Source organism: Apus apus, chromosome 1 (assembly GCF_020740795.1).
Source record: "Apus apus isolate bApuApu2 chromosome 1, bApuApu2.pri.cur, whole genome shotgun sequence".
Taxonomy (NCBI): domain Eukaryota; kingdom Metazoa; phylum Chordata; class Aves; order Apodiformes; family Apodidae; genus Apus; species Apus apus.
In genome coordinates, this window is record NC_067282.1 from 28,620,275 (window position 1) to 28,638,551 (window position 18,277).

Consider the following 18,277-nt stretch of genomic DNA (forward strand, 5'->3'; position numbering starts at 1 on the left):
TAAATACAACTCTTCTGCTCCTTTGGTGTCTGAAGCAGCAGATGCAACAAGGGGAGCAAAGTGGCCTTGGTCTCTCAGCAGTAACTATAAACGTTCAGACATTATCAGTCCACAGGCTGAAAAACTTGCTGCTACTTTCAGCAAGTGTGCTGCTTAAAAGAGAGTTCACTGAAGGAAAACCAAAAGTCAGTAGAAAGAAAATTGGCTTCATCCTGGCTCAAACTGGGACACCTGTGTGATTCCCCCATTTAATGTATCACTGAGGGGAAAACTACTCATGAGGAATCTGTGTTTCCTTAGGCCCCTTGACTGCCAGGAGCTCTGAAGAAGTCAACTTTGACAGCTCAAACTGCTGTGATTTACTTCTGCCTGCGCTTCTGTAGCTCTCTGAAAAGAATGATGAAGAGCTTTTGAATGCCAAGACAGGAATTATATTTGTATACGAGGAGTCTGTAAATGCTTTGAGATTTAAGTATACATTGTGTGAGGCAAATAGAAATAAAAGCAGATATACATTCCTAAAAAAATTGAACCCATTATGTTTTTTTATTGAAGTACTGCATAACTGGCTGCTTGCCACATCTGTTTTTTCTTTACTAAAGATGGGAAGCTTTTTAAGATGTGCTGGATTGCCTTGACAAGTATTCCCCTTTGTAACCAGGAACTTGTAGCAGCCATGAGATAGGTGTTAGCTGTGCCAGTGAACCATCTGAAGGAGTTAATTGCTGAGTAGGGTCTCAGGACTTAGAGTCCTGTCTGATACTGAGAGGCTTTGAAAGAGTTTTCTGAGCTTCACTTCATGTTTCAGGAAGACAGTGGGACCTGGAGCTGGTCATTCTTGTATCAGCACAGAAAGCTACTGCTGAGCTGTTAAGTCAAATACTATAGGACAAGTCCTTTTTTAGATGATGTTTTACCAGTTTTTCTTTTTTTGCAAAACTGATCCTAATTTGAAAACATGGCCATGACTCCAGCAGTGCAAAGTGAATGTAAGGCTTAAGTCAGTATTGCTCTCATTATGTGGAGACAGTCCTTGTACATACAAGTAATAATCTGGGCCTGTGAATTAATAATATCAGTTTTACATTGATTCCTTATGTGCTTGGCTTTTACAGTGCAATAAAAGTGTGTGTGCTAAAAGTGCTACTGGGAAGGAAACCTGGAGGCTCTGTTTAGTGATTGGTCATGGTACGATATTAGGCTTTGAAGTTGTTTCATTTGGTTGGTTTGGGCTTTTTTTCCATCTGTTGACTATTTTTTTTTTTAAAAAGTATTTTGCTTTTTTATTTTGTCCAATTGTAGGAAGCAGTTTGGTTCCTTTCCAATATCACAGCAGGAAACCAGCAACAAGTTCAGGCTGTAATAGATGCTGGGCTAATCCCTATGATCATACACCAGCTGGCTAAGGTCAGTCAAACTATCAACTATGCAAGTTGTCATTCTCTTTTTATAAATCTGACATGAGGAGTGTATGATTTTTAATAATAAGCTTGGCAGATGTTTCCATGCTGATTTTAATGAGCTATTAATTTTCTTTTTTTAGGGGGACTTCGGAACACAAAAGGAAGCTGCTTGGGCAATTAGCAATTTGACAATAAGTGGGAGAAAAGATCAGGTATGTGTAGTAGGATTTCAAATTGTCACTAAAATGTTACACATGCAGCCATTTGTAAGAGGCACAGTGTTGAAAGCACTTATGTTTTTTGTTATTTAGGTTGAATATCTTGTACAGCAAAATGTAATCCCACCATTCTGCAAACTACTCTCAGTAAAGGATTCTCAAGTGGTACAGGTGGTTCTGGATGGTCTCAAAAACATCCTGATAATGGCTGGTGATGAGGCTAGCACAATAGCTGAAATTATAGAAGAGTGTGGAGGTAAGTGCTTGCTAGGCTTCTAAAAAATTTAATTTGGTGGATATTATGCTGTCTTCCCCTTGCTGCTGTTCATATCTGCTATAGCATTTGTTTACCATTGTTTACTATTTGAATAAGCAACTAAAACCTTTAATGAGAGAAATTTACTCTTCTCCTGTTCAGTTTGGTTTAGGGATTGTCATGCTGGAGGCAATCATTGAGAGATGTTTTAGGTTTAAATGAGAATGGTATTTCTATTAATTTGATTATTTTATTTCTTTGGTTCTGTGGTAAAACTCACAATTCTTGCTTTAGTTTTTTTGCTTTGGAAGCAGTTGTCAGGATCATTATTTTATTACAGAGCAAAGCAGGATGAGGAGTCAGGCTTTTCAATACTGCAATCCAAGTTTTAACACATGCAAATTAATGTATTATAGGAAGATAGCAGTAAAGGAATGTTTGACAACTTACTATACTAGAAGTTTTTCCCTTGTATTATACCATATCCAGTTTGAAAATAGAACTAGAGTTTTAAGCTGTACTTGGTGTGAGATTTTGTTGCCTTATTGTTTTAAACTTGTATTCAACACACAAATGAAGCCACTTCCATTTGGTGATACACAGAAAGCACACTGGGACAAAAACTGTGTAGCAGCTTATGTATGTAGTACATACTATGTCTAAAAAGAGAGAAGATTCCATTATTCCTTCTTCATAAAATGTGATATTCTATGGCATGCAAAGGTTCACAAACCACTTTTTTTCCCCCATCGAAAGAGACAAAGATAGGACAATATTTGCAAACTTGAGTTACGTCTTTTCTTTTATGTTTCAATAGTAATGTTTCATTCTTTTTCCTAATGTAGTTTTTTTCAAAATATTAATTAACTTCAGTTTAAACTTACAAAACTCTATTTTCTTTTATCCAGGGTTAGAGAAAATTGAAGCCTTGCAACAGCATGAGAATGAAGACATTTATAAACTAGCATTTGAAATCATAGATCAGTATTTCTCTGGTGATGATGTAAGTATGCTAAATTGTATGCACTGTGGTGTTAGCTTAGTAAGTACATTGACAGTGTTCCTCATTTCTAGTGGTCATGAACATAGGTTATCTGGGAATTCAGTTTTCCTCTTCTATTTTCAGGGCAGCTTCGCTTAATTGAAAGTCTTTGGAGAGTTTCTCAATACCAAGAATTTTCTCTAGCAGCATCAAAATGATTGTTCTGGTTTTGCCTAGTAAATTGATTGACGCAGGCCTGATTTTGTCACACTGATATATAAAATGACATGTAATTACTTGTGATTGGAATCCAAACAGTTCTCTGGCTCTCCTTTTTACTTTTTCATACATCAGTCTTTGGAGCAGGGAGGTGTATCCTGAGTTTCAGATAGATTATTGTATTCCAGCTCTGGAATTGCTTGATCTGAATTCTGCATTAAAAGGCATCAAACCCAGAACATTTTTTGCAAGTGACTGATGTAGACCATCTTATATTTTGTTGCTCCCTGATCAGATATTTTGACCCTTTGGGTTCTAGCTCTTCTGCTACTGGCTGCTTCTGAGCCCCTCAGAAGCACTTCAGTGAGTAATTTGAAGATGAATAATAACTGCCTTTTCTAGGCCATCCAGGGTGTCTGCACTTCTGCAGCCTAGCAGAACTGTGTCTTCAGTTCTTCTTCTCTTGAATTGAACTCACCAGATACCAGCTCTAACTTTAGGGCTTTTTAATTTTCAGTTCATGGACCCATCTTGTGACTGCAGAGCTAGGCACCAGAAGTTAAGATACGTGAAAAGTTGCTTACACTGTGATGATTCTCTAGCAGTGTCTAGTAATCTCCATGATGCTCTGAGACTTGGGTAGTTACCTTTAGTTAACTATAGTTGTTGTGGGTGGAAATTAGCCCTTTTGAGGCTAGTATTCCCTTTTTTACATTTGTTTTTTACATAAACTAATGCAATTCAATCTATGCCTGATTTGCTGAATTTACGTCCCTTACTCAGGAGCAAGACTTGACTTCAGATTATTGTTTATATTGTTATCATATTTTCTGGGAGTTGTGAAATTTGATATTGTAGAAATTTCATGATTGGGCGATAGGAGTTAAAACTTGAAAACCAGACACATTTTCAGGCAGTAGCTCTAAGCAGGAAAATAACCCTTGTTGTTAGAGGACCAGTGCAAAAAAAAAAATCATCCCAGAAACAAAATGGAAATTGCCCTAGGGAGACAAGAGAGTGGTTATGTTAGCCTGCTTGGCAGTGTTAAGATTGACTGCCTAGGAGTATTTCTGCCTTCTGTCACTTCAGGATCTTCTCTGTTCTTGTGAGATGTTGCTGGCGACTGGATATCCCTTCATTGTTTATCCCATCTGCTCCTTGCTGAGCCCTGTAAAGTGCACAGGCACGGACTTCAGGATCAGCACTGCTGGCTTTCTGACTTCAGTTTATTGTGTTAACAGTCATATGAACTTAGATAATGTTACTTTCTAGTACCTCAGCAGAAGTGCTAATTTATCAACTCACAAACATTTTGCAAAGCATTCTGAAACCAGATTTCATCTCGGTTTGGGCCTGGCGTGCCCCACTCTTCTTCCTGAGGACTGCTGGTCACCAAAGGCCTGAACCTCTCCCTCCAAAAGCTGTTTAGGCACTCCTCACAAGGGCTCTTCCCTGCTTCAGAATGACACAGTTTAAAACGAGGCATGTGGTTCCTTGCAGCCTGGTTTGTAGAGGTGGGGTGCTTGGGAGAGCAGATCTGGCTGTGGTATGGAGCAGGATGGGTAGGGTTTGAAGTTGTGCATCCTGAGGCTACTGACCTTGTTTGCCGTTCATAGTGGCAATAAATACCTACATTCTAACAGCTGTGAGGAAGTTGGGTGAAGATGGATATTGAAGCCTTTCATTCTATATCCGTAGAGTAATTAAGTACTTTTGGTTTAAAAAAAATATTTCAGATTGCACTTATGAGAGTGATGTAAAACTGCTCAGAAATTAGTAAATCTAAATCCTTCAGATTCTGCTAGGAGATGCTGAGAACTCTTTTAAGCTTTATATAAGTGTTTCTGTCAGCTGCCAATAAAAACTGTTTTCATGTTGAAAGAAAATGGGAGGAAGTACAAAACTAATTTTGGAATTCACAACTAGTGATTAGCCAGCTCCAGAAGTACTAAAAATTGGCATTGAAAAATTAAATGGCACAGCTAAAATAGCAACTTCTTTGACCAAGCATCAAGCCAGGCTCTAACCATTTACATTTTCTGTTTCCGTAATAGCGTTAGAACGCAGTTGACGTGTCGTTCTTTGTGAATGTACTTGAGGAATTGAATTGGGAAACCATAATTTATTTCTTTTAAATAATATATATGAACAAGAACATTTGTGAATCTCTGCTGTGTGTACTTGGTTGTGCAAGGAATTGGCTTCTTATGTATTTTTGTTGCTGTATTTTATAGATCGATGAAGATCCCAGTCTCATTCCTGAAGCCACTCAAGGAGGTACTTACAACTTTGACCCAACGGCCAACCTTCAAACGAAAGAATTTAATTTTTAAGTTGAAGAAAGTGCAGCTTCTCTGTCCCACACCAGTATGAAGCACCACCAGATGGCTACCAAGTGAAGAAACAAAAGGCTCCAAGACACACATGCCTCTTCGTTTTGATGCTTCTAAAGCAAGCCATGTATCGGTCACTTCGCAGTTGCCAAACGTCACTATCACATGGACTGTAAATGCATATGCATGATCTCTTAAACAGTTTCAGAATTCTTTTTAACAGTCCCAACTACCTTTTTTTGCCTTTTTCCTGGTGCCACATGCTGACAACCGCAATCTGCAGTTTTGTTAAGAATATTCCATAGTGGTGGCACATTGGCTTTCCACGGAAAAGTAGCTTCTTTGGAAAATGGTGCGCTGTGGATCAAGACACTTTGGTATGATGCGTACATTCTGGAAGACTTCACAGGGGCTCAGTTTGCTCTGAGCCTCCATCATTGTCCTCCACAGACATATTTTCATATACTTTATGTGGAAGAATAGATTAAAAAATGCAAGCCAAATGAATTTCATTGGTGAAACTGAAATAAAAGTAACTTTAATAAAACAAACACTTGGCAATTGATTAAACACTTAAGTTTAAAACAAACAAAAAAAAACTACTTCAGCTATCAGTAATTGATGTGTGTTCATTAACTGCCTCAGAAACCAGGGTTGGAGGATGAACTGTAGATTTGGACTGGTAAAGCTTTTGCCATTATACCTAATTTTTGAGAACAGCGAGCCCTATTTGACCACTCACTTCAGCCTGTGTGTTCCTGCTGTTTTGAAGTAATCAAATGCTGTGCATGGTATTTTACCTGAGCTACAACCTGTTACGGACTTGAACTTCTGTTTAAGCTGAAAGCAAGAGTCCCAGACTGTAGAAAGAAAAAAATTCTGTCCAAAAGCATATTAGTTAAAAAAGAATCTTGCTTTCAACTTTCAGTAGTCAATACATTTTGGTTTAAATCGATAATTGGATATGGTTGATTTATATTGGGTTTAAACTGTGGAGCTTTCATGTTTACTGTAATTTAGTCTTAAACTATTTTTTACTTAGTAACCAGTGCTTATGATGTGGTTGGCAACAAACCAGCAACTACTTAGAAGCGTCATAAAAGCTTCATTCTTGGAGTATTGGAAGAGTAAAGTCAGAAATTAGTCTCAAATCTTATTCACATGATTAAAAAAAAGAGACAAACTGGTTGATGTGTGAGGCTGTATGGAAGCTGCCATTATTCAGCATAAACTTGATGTGCAGCGCACATTAAATAACTGTACATGAGATAGGTGAGGTCATTGCTTTTGGAAAATCGTCTGACCCAGTCATTTTCAAAGGGATTTTGATATTGCTGGGGTGAAGGTGGATAATTTTGGAATTCTGTAAGCTATCACACAAACTGGTTTTGTTGCTGTTGTTTACTGGGTGTAATTTCCCAATGCATTGATGTGAAGGGATAGAAAAATCTAAACTAATTTAGTTATTGGATGTGGGTTGTATTTACTGTGATGAAGATAAGGACAGATGCCATCAGAGCTTTGTGGATCAGCTGTTTTTCCACTGATGAACAACGCATAGCAGGTGTGCATTCATTAAATATATATCTGCCAAGGTGGAGCCACTTTAAAGAGTGAGTTGTCTTGTATCTCACCTGGATACAAGCGTATGTTTAAACTGCAAGATTTTTACTTGCTAGATAATCTGTTTTAATATAGTGGTTTGGCCTCTGATTATTTATAGGTTTTATAAATTTTAGAAACAATTTCTCTTTAAGGTGGCTCAGATTTTTCAACTCTTGTGCACATAAAATTGAGTTGAAGTTCATTGTGCCTTTTTTCTTTTCCCAAAAGTTGAGTTGAAGCTTCATATGGTAACTGCATCCTGTTCACACACTATAGTCTAAAATCTTGAAACTGTGTGGTGTTCGCTAAAAAAAAAAACAACTAAACAATAAAAAGTCAAAGTTAGGTAAGGTCACAAAGTTTTTGTGAAATTAGGAGTTCCAGCAGATGTTATTGTGAACAAATATTCCCCCCCCCCTTCTAATTCAATTTAGTCTCCCCGTATGCCACGTAGAGTGACAGATACCCTGTTCAGCCTGCACTCGCTGTTGTCCTACAAGTGACATACAAATTGATACTGAAACAGTTTTCCACTACTGTGAAGATTTGATCCTTTTCTTGCACTCAATGCATTACATTGAAAGTGAACATCGGAGAACTGGGTAAGGCAGGACAAAGCGTTTGCTCAGTTCCTTCTGTTGTGACCTTATCAGCTTTTGATTGGGATTGCACCATTTCATAGTTAATAAAGGAAACAAAGTATATTGCTGCACTTTTACGTTTTCAGAACAGTGTTTAAAATTGCATTGTTTTTATTATTTTTTTAAACTATCAGTTAAAATAGACTAAAACGTTCTTTCAAAGAGGCATCTAAATGTGTTCCTAATTTTGTATATGGGCTTAGGTTTTGTAACCAATAAAAAGCTGCTATCAAATACTATAAAAAAATTCAAGAATTTATTTTGAAGATGATGGAAACACTTAGTCTTAAGGGATTGACTTAGGGGTTTCTTGTCTGTGACTAGATATCGGTTAGCACAACTTGGCATCAAACGTCAAAGTATGCTACAAGAATGAATAAAGTAAGCTAATGCAGCCATCTCTGAAACTTTGTATGCTGTTCCAGTACAGAGTTTTATGCTTTTTAAGGAGATGTTTCCCAAACATGTGCAGGAGGCTTTGGTAAGTGGGTTGCAGCTGAGCCACAGAACTGTGTTAAATGGTGACTTCAGTTTTAATGTTTGAAGGTGCACCATAGTGTCCAGGAGCTTTCACAGTCATTTTCTGCCTCCAGAAATGTCCTTTCTAGGTTCCTAATGTTAGACTCACATTGCTGAATCAGGACTAATTTCAAGCTTGGAGTGCTGTACAAGCAGCCCCTACTCCCACCTGGAGTCCCTTGGGCAGAGGTGTGGCCCAAGGGAGGAGAGCTGGGAGGGATGGCCAGCAGCCCTTGCCTCAGGCACAAGTGACACGTTGGGGTGCTGCTCAGGGATAGATTGGAGCCAAGTCAAGATCTGCACTGTCCAGCAGCCCTCTAATTAGTACAGACCTGCTTTAATTGTGTGACAGCACCGATGGAGAAAAACCTCTTGAACTGCTGGAGAGGTGCCTGCAACTCTGCAACTATGGCTTTGCCATCCTTGCTCCATGTCGGTCGGGTGAGTCACGTGGAGAAACCCCTCTCTCTCCATGGGTACGTTGATGATGGAAGTGAGCTTCCAGTGCTGTATTTAATTCTTTGCAAATGCTCTTCCATGGGGGGATATAAATGATAAGGATCTCAAAAGAACCCAACCTCCATTTCCAAAAGCAATTTCATCTCTTTGTTTCCTTCAGCTTTCAGTTGACAAACTTTAAACTCTTGAATCGTGGGGGTTTTGCAACCTATTAATCATCCAGCAGGTCCTCAATGACTTGAAAGACACTACAGTGCAATGAAGAACATATATTAAGTGACATCTTATTTAGAAATAATAAAATCTAGAGAATATTTTCACGTTCCCTATACTTTAAAAAATAGAAACACTTGCATTTTGTTGGCTAAATCTGCTGAACAGAGAAATGAGTGAGATTTACTTGCAGGCACAGGTTTTATAAATGTTTTAAAATCTCAGTGGACTGAGTGATAGTTCAAGCCCATTTTGGTTATTCTAACCTGATCTATAATGCCCTCTGGATTCTGAGTCTGTTTCAAACTAGTCTTTTTCTACCAAAGCAGCCTAGCTGTGCTGTGTTCCTTCTATTTTGTTGCATAAAACCCACTCCCTTCTGTGGTATACTTATGCTTCTATTCAAACATATGTAGGACAACAAATTATGCCAAGCCATTAGAAAGCACTTTTCAAGAAGAAATAGAAAAAACAGTAGAAGCCTGTGGGCTCCAGCAGGCAAAGCCTTGGGAGATGCTGCCGCAGGGGTTTGTCATGGTTGCCAGGCCAGCTCCGTGGCTGCACAGGCAGAGGGAGCTGCCTGAGCTGCTCAGCTGGTGGTTGCCTCAGACTGCTCAGGAAAGTTGGCTCCTATTGAGATGCGGAGTCACAGCCTAGAGCAGCTTTGCATTTTCCCAGCTCTGGTTTGTTGTGTGTTGTCCTGCTGCAGGTCTGATCTGTGCTGCTGGCTTAGACCCGGAGATTTTGCAGCAGCATCAGCAGCTTCCTTTTTCAAGGCTTTCATGATAAAGCTTTCTTGAGCAGCAAAAAGGTCTTAAAGGAATATAGGGGTTGTTTCTTTCCAACCCTAGTTTTACAAAAGTAAAGTTGGGGACATGAAACTCTTGTGTGTCGTACCTGAGAACACTTAAGACCATGATTCTTGTATTTTAAAATGAAGGCTAAAATCTTTACTGCTCTCTGCCTTCACCCATCAGCAGTAAAATGGTAAATGTCGCTGTGCAACCTTGGAGGAAAAATTTTGTGAAGGATTTAGATACTCTGCAGGAAGGCCCTTCCCTGGACACATTGAGGGAACTGCAGGAGGAGGTTGGTTTTCAGTCTGCTCAGTGTGCACTAAGTAGGGCCCAGGGTGGCATCAAGATGTGAAGATGGATTAACCATCCTCTTTACTAAATGGGATGCTGCAGAAGACAGTGAGGGCTGAATTTTCCTAAGGTGCTGAAATTAGGCATAAGGGATCTCACATCTGCATCCTAATTATTTGCAAGCTGATCCTCTGTAGTGGCTTTTTCTTTCCCTGATGTTTTTTTTTTTAAACCCTACTTTGTGGAGCTAAATAATCCCACAAACAATTTCTCTGTATGTGAAGGAAAAGGGAGGGTGAAACCGAAATGTTTTGCCAGCAACTTCAGTAAATTAAGTTCTAGGTTTGTGCAGGGAGATGCTTAGGGAAGCTGTACCTCTTACCCCAGGATTAGGCCTGTTGCTGTTCCTTTCTGTTTAATGTAGTTTACAGCTGTTTTCCCCTGCATTTTATCCTACATCCTGGTAGGGCTTCCTGAAATCCAGATACTGTCTGGGTTTTATAGTAAAATTAAAATAAGGGATAAAATAAAAGGATGTTCTGCTTGCCATGGTGACCCTAGCTTATGGAAGGAATGACCACAATGAAGTCTAGCCCTGTGAAAGAGAGTATTTGACATTAGTTCTTTGGGAACTGTTTGTATGGTCTAGGTTTTTGCTCTTTAGAGCATGACAGTGCATAAGAAATCTCAGGCAATGAAATGTGTGTGTGGGGGGAAGTCATTGGACTTGTCAAATTCTCACATATAAATCAAAGACATCCAAACTCTTCCAAAACCACATAGCTTCCTCAGAAATGTACTTTTCCAGTTTTGGCATCCTTGGATCCTTGTCATTTTTTTCTCTCTCTGAGCTGTTGCCTTCAGTGGTTTAGAACAAACCAGAAAAAACTTTAAAAACACCCCCCACTCCCCCCCTTTTTTTTTTAACCTCCCCCTTTTTCCTGCATGTTTGAAAGTGGGGGGAAAAAAAAAGCAACAAAGGTTCCACTGCTGCTAAAACACATGCTGATGCCTGTGATGCCTGTCTCTCACATGGATGAGCTTCTGTCCAAAGGGCTTGTTTGTGAACACTTACAGGCAGCTGGATGTGCAGACACTGTGTTGGAGTCTCAGCAAGAACAGTCCTAGCTCTGTCTGTCATTCTCAGCGTTCCAGGGCTCTGTGCTGGAATGTTTAACCTTTTGCTGAGAAAGGGGCACAATCCAGGGGGAGTGTTTAGCAAGGTGGTGTCTTGGCTCCCTGCTTCTGCAGCAGGGTTGTGATCCTACTCTCTCTGCTGGGGTTTAAACCCCACCTTGCTGTCAGCAGCACAGAGCCTGGTGTCTGTGCTGAGCTGTGCACAGCTCTTGGTATCCAGGGAGGTGTTTTTGGGGAAGCTCAACCAGAGGTTTGGGCTTGAAGTATGAAAGTCTGATGGAAAGGGAAGAAATCATCCATCGTAGAGCTCACAGTTTGCTCTGAATTTGATATTTTAGTCAACAGCTGAGCTCTTGAAAGGGGCCAGAAGTTATACTGACCTCAGCAGTTGCACGTGAGCCTATATTTAAAGGAGGAAAGATTTGGTCCTTAAAGATGGGAGAGAAAATTTGAAAATGTAAATCCTACAGGCTTAGAAATGGAGATTTATTAAATGTCATTGTTCTTAATGTAACCATGGGGATTGTTTCTCATGCTTCCAGCTGCAGCAATACTGCTATAAGTATTCCTTGCAGTTCTTGAGCCCATCAGTTTGTTGCTCTTACCACAACCCAAATTGCTTACTTAAAGAGAAACACTGTAAGCACTAAAGTGTTATCACTTAGGACTTGGAGGCTCTTTTCTTCTCCCCTCTCACCTGGAAATCATCAAAAGAACCCCTTGCATCAATGTTTCTTCAAAGCTAAGAGAGCTAAAAGTGGTAGTAGAGGGGCAAAACCTGGCTGGGCAGGTTTCACCACTGGCTGCAGGCTCTGTGTCCCAGGGCTGACCTCCCAAGTCAGGCTGTTCCCCTCCCTTACCCCTGAGAAACTCAGCGTGCACGTAACTTGCTCCTGACTTACTCAGTGTGTAGCTGCTGGGAGTTGTGAAGTGGGTGGCTGCATGGAGACTCACTCCCTGCCTGGCCCTGGGAACCAAGCAACTGACCTGGGGTGATTTGCTGCTTATGGTGAGGCTTTCACTGGTGGTTTGCCCTTTGGAGAAGGTGACCAGTAAGTTATAAAGAGGTTAAGAGGCGACCCTTCGCAACATCTCACGTGGGCGTGTGGCTGCACTAGGAGTTTCGGTTAGTGTCACCAGATTAGTCTGGTGACAAAAGCCAAGTCAGGAGCTTAGCTGGTCTCAGCTCCTGCAGGACTGCTGCAGTCAGAGCTCCTGTGTGCACTTCTGCTTTATTTCGCAGATGAAAAACTGCCCAGGAGCAGCAGCTCAACAACCAGCTGCACACGACTGGGACGGGAGCTCTGGCTGGCAGCTGCCTTTCTCCTCCTGCAATCTGGCTCCCGGGTGACTGATAAAACACAAGAAATAAAGGATTTTGCCTTTGCTGGGGGTAAAGGTGGCCACTTGGCAGCCATGGATGGTAAACTGAAACCTGGCTTCACTTTTTGCACCCTGCTGCCTGCTAATTGGCAGGTATTAGAGCAGGGCACCTCACCCCCAGGGTGTCTTGGAAATCACAATCTCTGTGGGGCAGCCTGAGCAGGTCAGGGAAAACCTGCTCCTTAATGTACTTTATTTGAGTACATTTGGCTTTGTTTCTCCTGCTCCCAGTTGAAAGGAGCTGAAGAAAGCATTTTGGGAAGCTTCATACAGTTGGGCTTTGGGTTTAAAGGTCACAGGTGAGTTTTGGAGCTTCCCCTGGGCCCTCCTCAGCAGGGGAAGCCTCCTGGTGACATCTCCGTACACATGTTTGAGAGACTGCCTGTCCTGGCAGCTTGCAGCTCTGTGACACTTGATCACTCACGCGGCAATAGCAGTTTGGGACACTTGCCAATGAAGTCCTGGGCCTCAAACACCATGTGGTGCAGTGAGTTGCCCCAGCACGTGCTGCCTTCTAAAGGGCCTAGAAGTCTACCTCATGGTGCAACAGCTCTCCTCCAGCTCTGCAAGGATTGTTGTGGTTATTAACACAGCTCCTGGGGGATATCTCCAGCTTTCCAGCACCACCAGCTCTGCTGGAAAGCATTTCTTTCATCAGCTGGGTGAAGAGGTCAGAGCAAACACTCACAAGAGCCATGTCCTAGACCTCACCTTCTCCCTAATCTCTGAGTTCAAAGCCTCCTTAAGTATAATGGTTGGCTTTAGTATGGGATTTGGTATGAGGTTAATGGTTGGACTTGATGATCCTACAGGTCTTTTCCAACCAAAATGATTCTATTATTTTAAAGGAATAACCCATACGTTATGATGTCATGCTCAGCATACCAAGCTGGGGGAAAAAGGAAGGGGGTTTCGTTCAGAGCAATGGTGTTTGTCTTCCCAAGTAACTGCTACATGTGATGGAGCCTGGCTTTCCTGGGGATGGCTGCACACCTGCCTCCTTGTGGGAATTAGGGAATAAATTGCTTGGTTTGCTTTGCTTGCATGTGTGGCTTTTGCTTTACCTATTAACGTGTCTTTATCTCAACACATGAGTTTTCTCACTTCTCATCAGAAGGAAAAGACCTTTCCGATCCTCTCCCCCATCCCACTGAGGGAAAGTGAGCGAGCAGCTGTGTGGGGCTGGCAGGGGTTAAACCCTGACAGCTCTGTTGCAGGTTGCATTTGAGCCTGAGCAGCAAAGGTTGTTGGGCACAGCATTTCAGTCATGGCTCTGAACTGACCAATGAGTCTTGGTGTCTTCAAGGCTTTCTGGAAGTTTGGTCCCCAGACAGGTCCTTCAGCTCAAGAGCACCTTGGCGGCTTTGGTCCGTTCTGCTGGCCAAGGTGAGAGCTGGTACTAGGCAGGTTGCTGCTGCCAACAAGCTTGGATATGACAGTGGAGGAAAAACACATTATTTTTTTCCAGCTCATTTGGAAAAAAAAGAGGTGTACTCCTTACCCATAGCCCACCGTGGCTGTAACACACCAAGTGCTAAACCAGGGAGATTCCCACTGACCTTCCTGCAACTGACTCAGGGAGAAACATCACCCACACACCACCCAACCCTGAATGACAAAGCCTCCTAGAAAAATTACTGTAGCTTTTAAAAAATATTTTTTATTTCACTGCTTCTCAGCCTGTAAACATTACAATGAAACTTGAGCACTGATAGTTTCTGTTTCCAGGAAGAGCTTTTTCCACAAGCTACAGTGTGGAGCAAGTGCTGCAATATTGGCTGCAGATTATTCCCTTGGACTGTGCTGGGTTCAGTCACTGAATACAGAGATGCTGGGAATGCACAGTGCTAGGGCCCAAACTAGGTATAAACAAAGCAAAATCCAGTCAGGACGTGGCAAAACCAGTGCAACCCCGACTTCTTAATTTTCTTCACTCCATAGCTGATGAGGCAGCCCAGTTTGGGTGAAGTTTTTGTTTGCAGCTGAAACTTCCTGCGTCGTCCCTGGTTTTCAGGGTTTGGGAGTTTAGTTTGCATGTGTAAGTGGTTGTGACCTGTTGAAAAAACTGTGGTTGCCACATTCAAGCGTGGTTAGCCAGCACAGGCCAAAAAAAAAAAGGATAAAAAAATTAAATATTGGAGGCCTAAGGAAGAATCTAAGAACAGTTTGTCAGCTCTGGGAACTCCAGGGAGTTTGTTTCTCACAGCAGTTAGCAGGCAAGACCCTGATGCTGGACTGACTCAATGCATTAGAGCTTTAGAGGTGACAGGTGTCTGAGATTAATGCTGCTGGTCCAACCTCAGAGCAGCAGGCAGGGCTGCAGGAACAGGGAGACACACTTGCCAGGTCTAGGTGGGCATTGCCTTTCACAGCAGCGGGTTGGATAATTTATCTTTTCCTTTTTTTTTTTTTTTTTTTTTTTTTCCTTTTTGCAGGAATTTTGTACAAGTCAGTGTGTGAAGTAAGAAGTGGGGGGCTTGATTTGCTCCCAGCTGTGGACACATCGCTGAGGTCCCAACCCTTCACCTGGTGTTCTTCACAATATCCCAGGGGACAGCTCAGGGCTGTGAATCAAGCAAATGCATCATGAAAACATCAAGTATCAGAAGGTTTAGATGAAGGCCAGTTAATTAACTCATTGAAGGCTGTAGTGCCTTGAACTGTAGTTTGTAATCTGTCTTAGTTGTAATTGCATGACTGGTTTTTAATATCATTTGGCAATGGTATTAATTTTTTTAAGAGGTGGTGTCACACGTGGTTTTGCTCCTTGTTTTCTCTTGGTGACTTGCATGTGATGAATCTTTATGGTGGTATTTCAAATCATCTTTAAGAGGAAGAAATTATTTTACAGCCATTAGCTATATCAAAGCAGTAATTAAGACATTCCACTGCATCACACAGCCTGTCTCCCAACAAAAGGAGTTTTTGCAACATATATATATATATTTTTTTTTTTTTTTTTTACATGTTGTATTTGAAAAGAAAGTTCTTACCTTTTAAAAAAATTCTTTGTGACCTTTTTTTCCCTGGACATTTCCCAAGTTTCTGGCTGCTGCCCTGAAACTTTGCTCCCAGTGCTACAGCTGGTCACTGTTCACTCACAGGTGTCCTGTGGCTGCCTGTTCCCACATTAAACAGTTCCTTGGACACCATTCATGGCCTTGCCCTGCAGTGCTGGGATTGCCTGGTTCCCCTCTGATCTCAGGCCCCTCAGCAAGACTGTGGTGAAACCCATCAGAGAAGCACCATGAGTAACTGCAAGGGCAAATGGCATGTACGTCCATCCAAAACCAAAGAAATTGGGTCAGGAGCAGAAATCACCTCATGCACAAGTAGTAACTATTTTGTGTCACTGACTGGCTGAAATATGGAAGTTGTGAAGAGACCAGGGAAAAGGGAATCATCCTTCCTGTACTGGTGTAGAGAAGGGGAACAGGTGAAGCATCTTTCATGTCCTGCTTTTAACGTTGGTTCTTTTTGTTCCAGCTCACTGCTTTCCTTCTCTCTGGGGGAGGATGGAAAACTTCTTGTCAGAAATTAAAAAGTAAAGCTATGCTGAGTTCATAGGCATGAAAAAGGTTTGCTGAAGCTGCTTTAAAAACCTGTCCCACATAAATGTTAGTACATCAGTGAGTAATTATCTAGGCCCTTTCATAAGCAGTGTGAAAGGTGACAGAAGTGTCTCGTCATCCTTGAAAGAGGCAGTGGGACATGGAGGCAGCTCCTGCTGCAGTGATCCCTGCAAAGCAGGGAAGGGATGGGAGGTCTCAGGGCTGGAGGGAATGATGGTCCTGGGCAAGGAGGTTGCTCTGACAGCTCCAAGCAAGGACAGATACTTACCAGTATGGCTCTTCTCAGTGGAGTGGTGACTGGGAAGATTAACACAATTACAGAATCCAGTTATGTTGCTGTAAAAGTTAATATATACCAGAGTGCCTCTAAAGGTGCTGGTTTGTGGAATCTCCATCCTGGGAGACATCCAAAACTGCTGCACCAGGCCGTGAGCAACCTGATTCAAGCAGCGCTTTGGACCAGAAGTCCTTTCCAAACCTTGCTGTATTAAGAGTCTGCCACTTTCTGCCAATGTATCTAGCTCATGGCCACCAGATTCTAGAATATGGAGAAGCAGATCACATTAATAACTAAATACTGACTAGGTCAGTTAAAGAGAGCTGAAGGAGCTGTAGGAAGTTACTTGGCAGAGTCTGGAAGTGCGATGCAAGTTACAGCAAGGGGGGGGTGGTGGGAAAAAAAGCAGCAGTGAAACCATTCCCAAGCAATAATTTTCCTTTATAAAGAGAGCCAAATAAATACTTGTTGCTGAAAAAAAAACCCACAACAAACCAAAACCAAACAAAAAAAACCCCATACAAAACAAACAAAAACCAAAACAACAACAAAACCCCCCCAAAGCCCCAAAGAAACTAAAAGGAAATAAAAGAGAAGCAGCCTAATGTTCCAAACTTTTCCTTCTGGCTTTGAGACAGCCAACATCAGGGATAGAAGCGGATAGACTTAACTTCCAGAAAAGCTGCTAAAAAGGGATCTTGAGCAACCAGCATGGGCTCTAGGACCAATAACCCAAAGGATACTTCAAATTTGTGAGGAACTTGAAACACAGAAGTGTCCTAAGGATTTTTGTTTTGCCTGTTACTAGGAAGGAAGCTGTGTTATTTTAGAAATGGGCACAGAGGCTGAGACATCTACCAGACTCCCAGGAAGACAGAAACTGTAAGTCTGAGTGTGCCCTCCTGGCGGAAGTCCATAAGTGAGGATGTTTAAGGTATCAGTACCACTCCACATGGCAGCAACTCTCCAGCAGAATTACCAAGAAAAACTGGTAGCAACTTCCCTCCCTGGAGCTGGCTTCTTTCTGCAAACCTCCTCACTGCTCCCCTTGAACCAGGCAGGAGTTCTAACACTGAAGCATTTAAGTGCCATTGGGTGGGCATTCAACAAGCGTTTGATTAGAGCAGTGCAGGGCTTATTAGATTAACTTGTTTTAACATGCTTTCCAATGCAGGAGAAAAGAGACAATAATTAGAAGAGAACTCTGTGTTGCTGTTTCAAACCTTATGACCCAGCATCATTTTGACAGTCTCTAACAATGGCATAAATGAGCTGAGTAATGTGGCTGAGCATCTAGAAAAGCCTTATTCCAGAAAACAAGGATAGTAAATCACATGATGCCCCATGAGATGGGGTATTTTGCCAAATTACTGCTTCAGGGGAAGTGAGAACACTTTCAGTAACAGGGATGTTGTTTCATCAGTTTCAGGCATTCAGGGTTCCCACTGCCAAGAACAACCTCTTCTTCCCCACCTCCTACCTTGCTATTTTAATTTTTAACTGGTGGCATCTACGAAAGGCTGGTGATTACCCCTGTTTGCTGCCAGAGAAGCCTTTTTGCTTCTCTTTAAGGGGCTTTAAAACACTCCTGGGGTAATGGGAGGCCTTTTTGAACCACCACTAGACAATCCTGTAGAGTCCAATGCAGGCATCAAAAGCCAAATAAGTGTACACGATCATCAGGACAACCCTTCATTCTGTGCTGAGTTTAAACTATTACTGATCCCTCTCTCTCTAATTACAATACTCTGCTTTGTACCATGTGAGATGCAAGACTGAAACACCAGTAAGGTGAATTGTTTTGGCATGGCAATGTACCACAGACCCTTTTGTGTTGTGCCTCTAGAACTGGTATTCAAAACGGCCAGATGGGCCCCTGAGAAGATGTGGCTTTTTTATGTACTGGCTACTGGGTTGCATAGATGTCCTGAGTTTGTTCATCCCTGTCTGGGTATTAGCACTTGTATTGTCT

General features: G+C 41.8%; 1 protein-coding gene across 1 annotated transcript in view; it reads left to right on the forward strand.

Moving 5' to 3' along the window:
* KPNA3 (karyopherin subunit alpha 3) overlaps positions 1–7,904 on the forward strand; it is a 53,028-nt gene extending 45,124 nt beyond the window's left edge. The window contains exons 13-17 of the mRNA XM_051622368.1: positions 1,303–1,407; positions 1,544–1,615; positions 1,715–1,877; positions 2,786–2,880; positions 5,313–7,904. Of these exons, the coding sequence (XP_051478328.1) occupies positions 1,303–1,407; positions 1,544–1,615; positions 1,715–1,877; positions 2,786–2,880; positions 5,313–5,411 (534 nt within the window). The 3' untranslated portion in view covers positions 5,412–7,904. The remainder of the gene's footprint in view (positions 1–1,302; positions 1,408–1,543; positions 1,616–1,714; positions 1,878–2,785; positions 2,881–5,312) is intronic.
* The last annotated feature ends 10,373 nt before the right edge of the window (positions 7,905–18,277 follow it).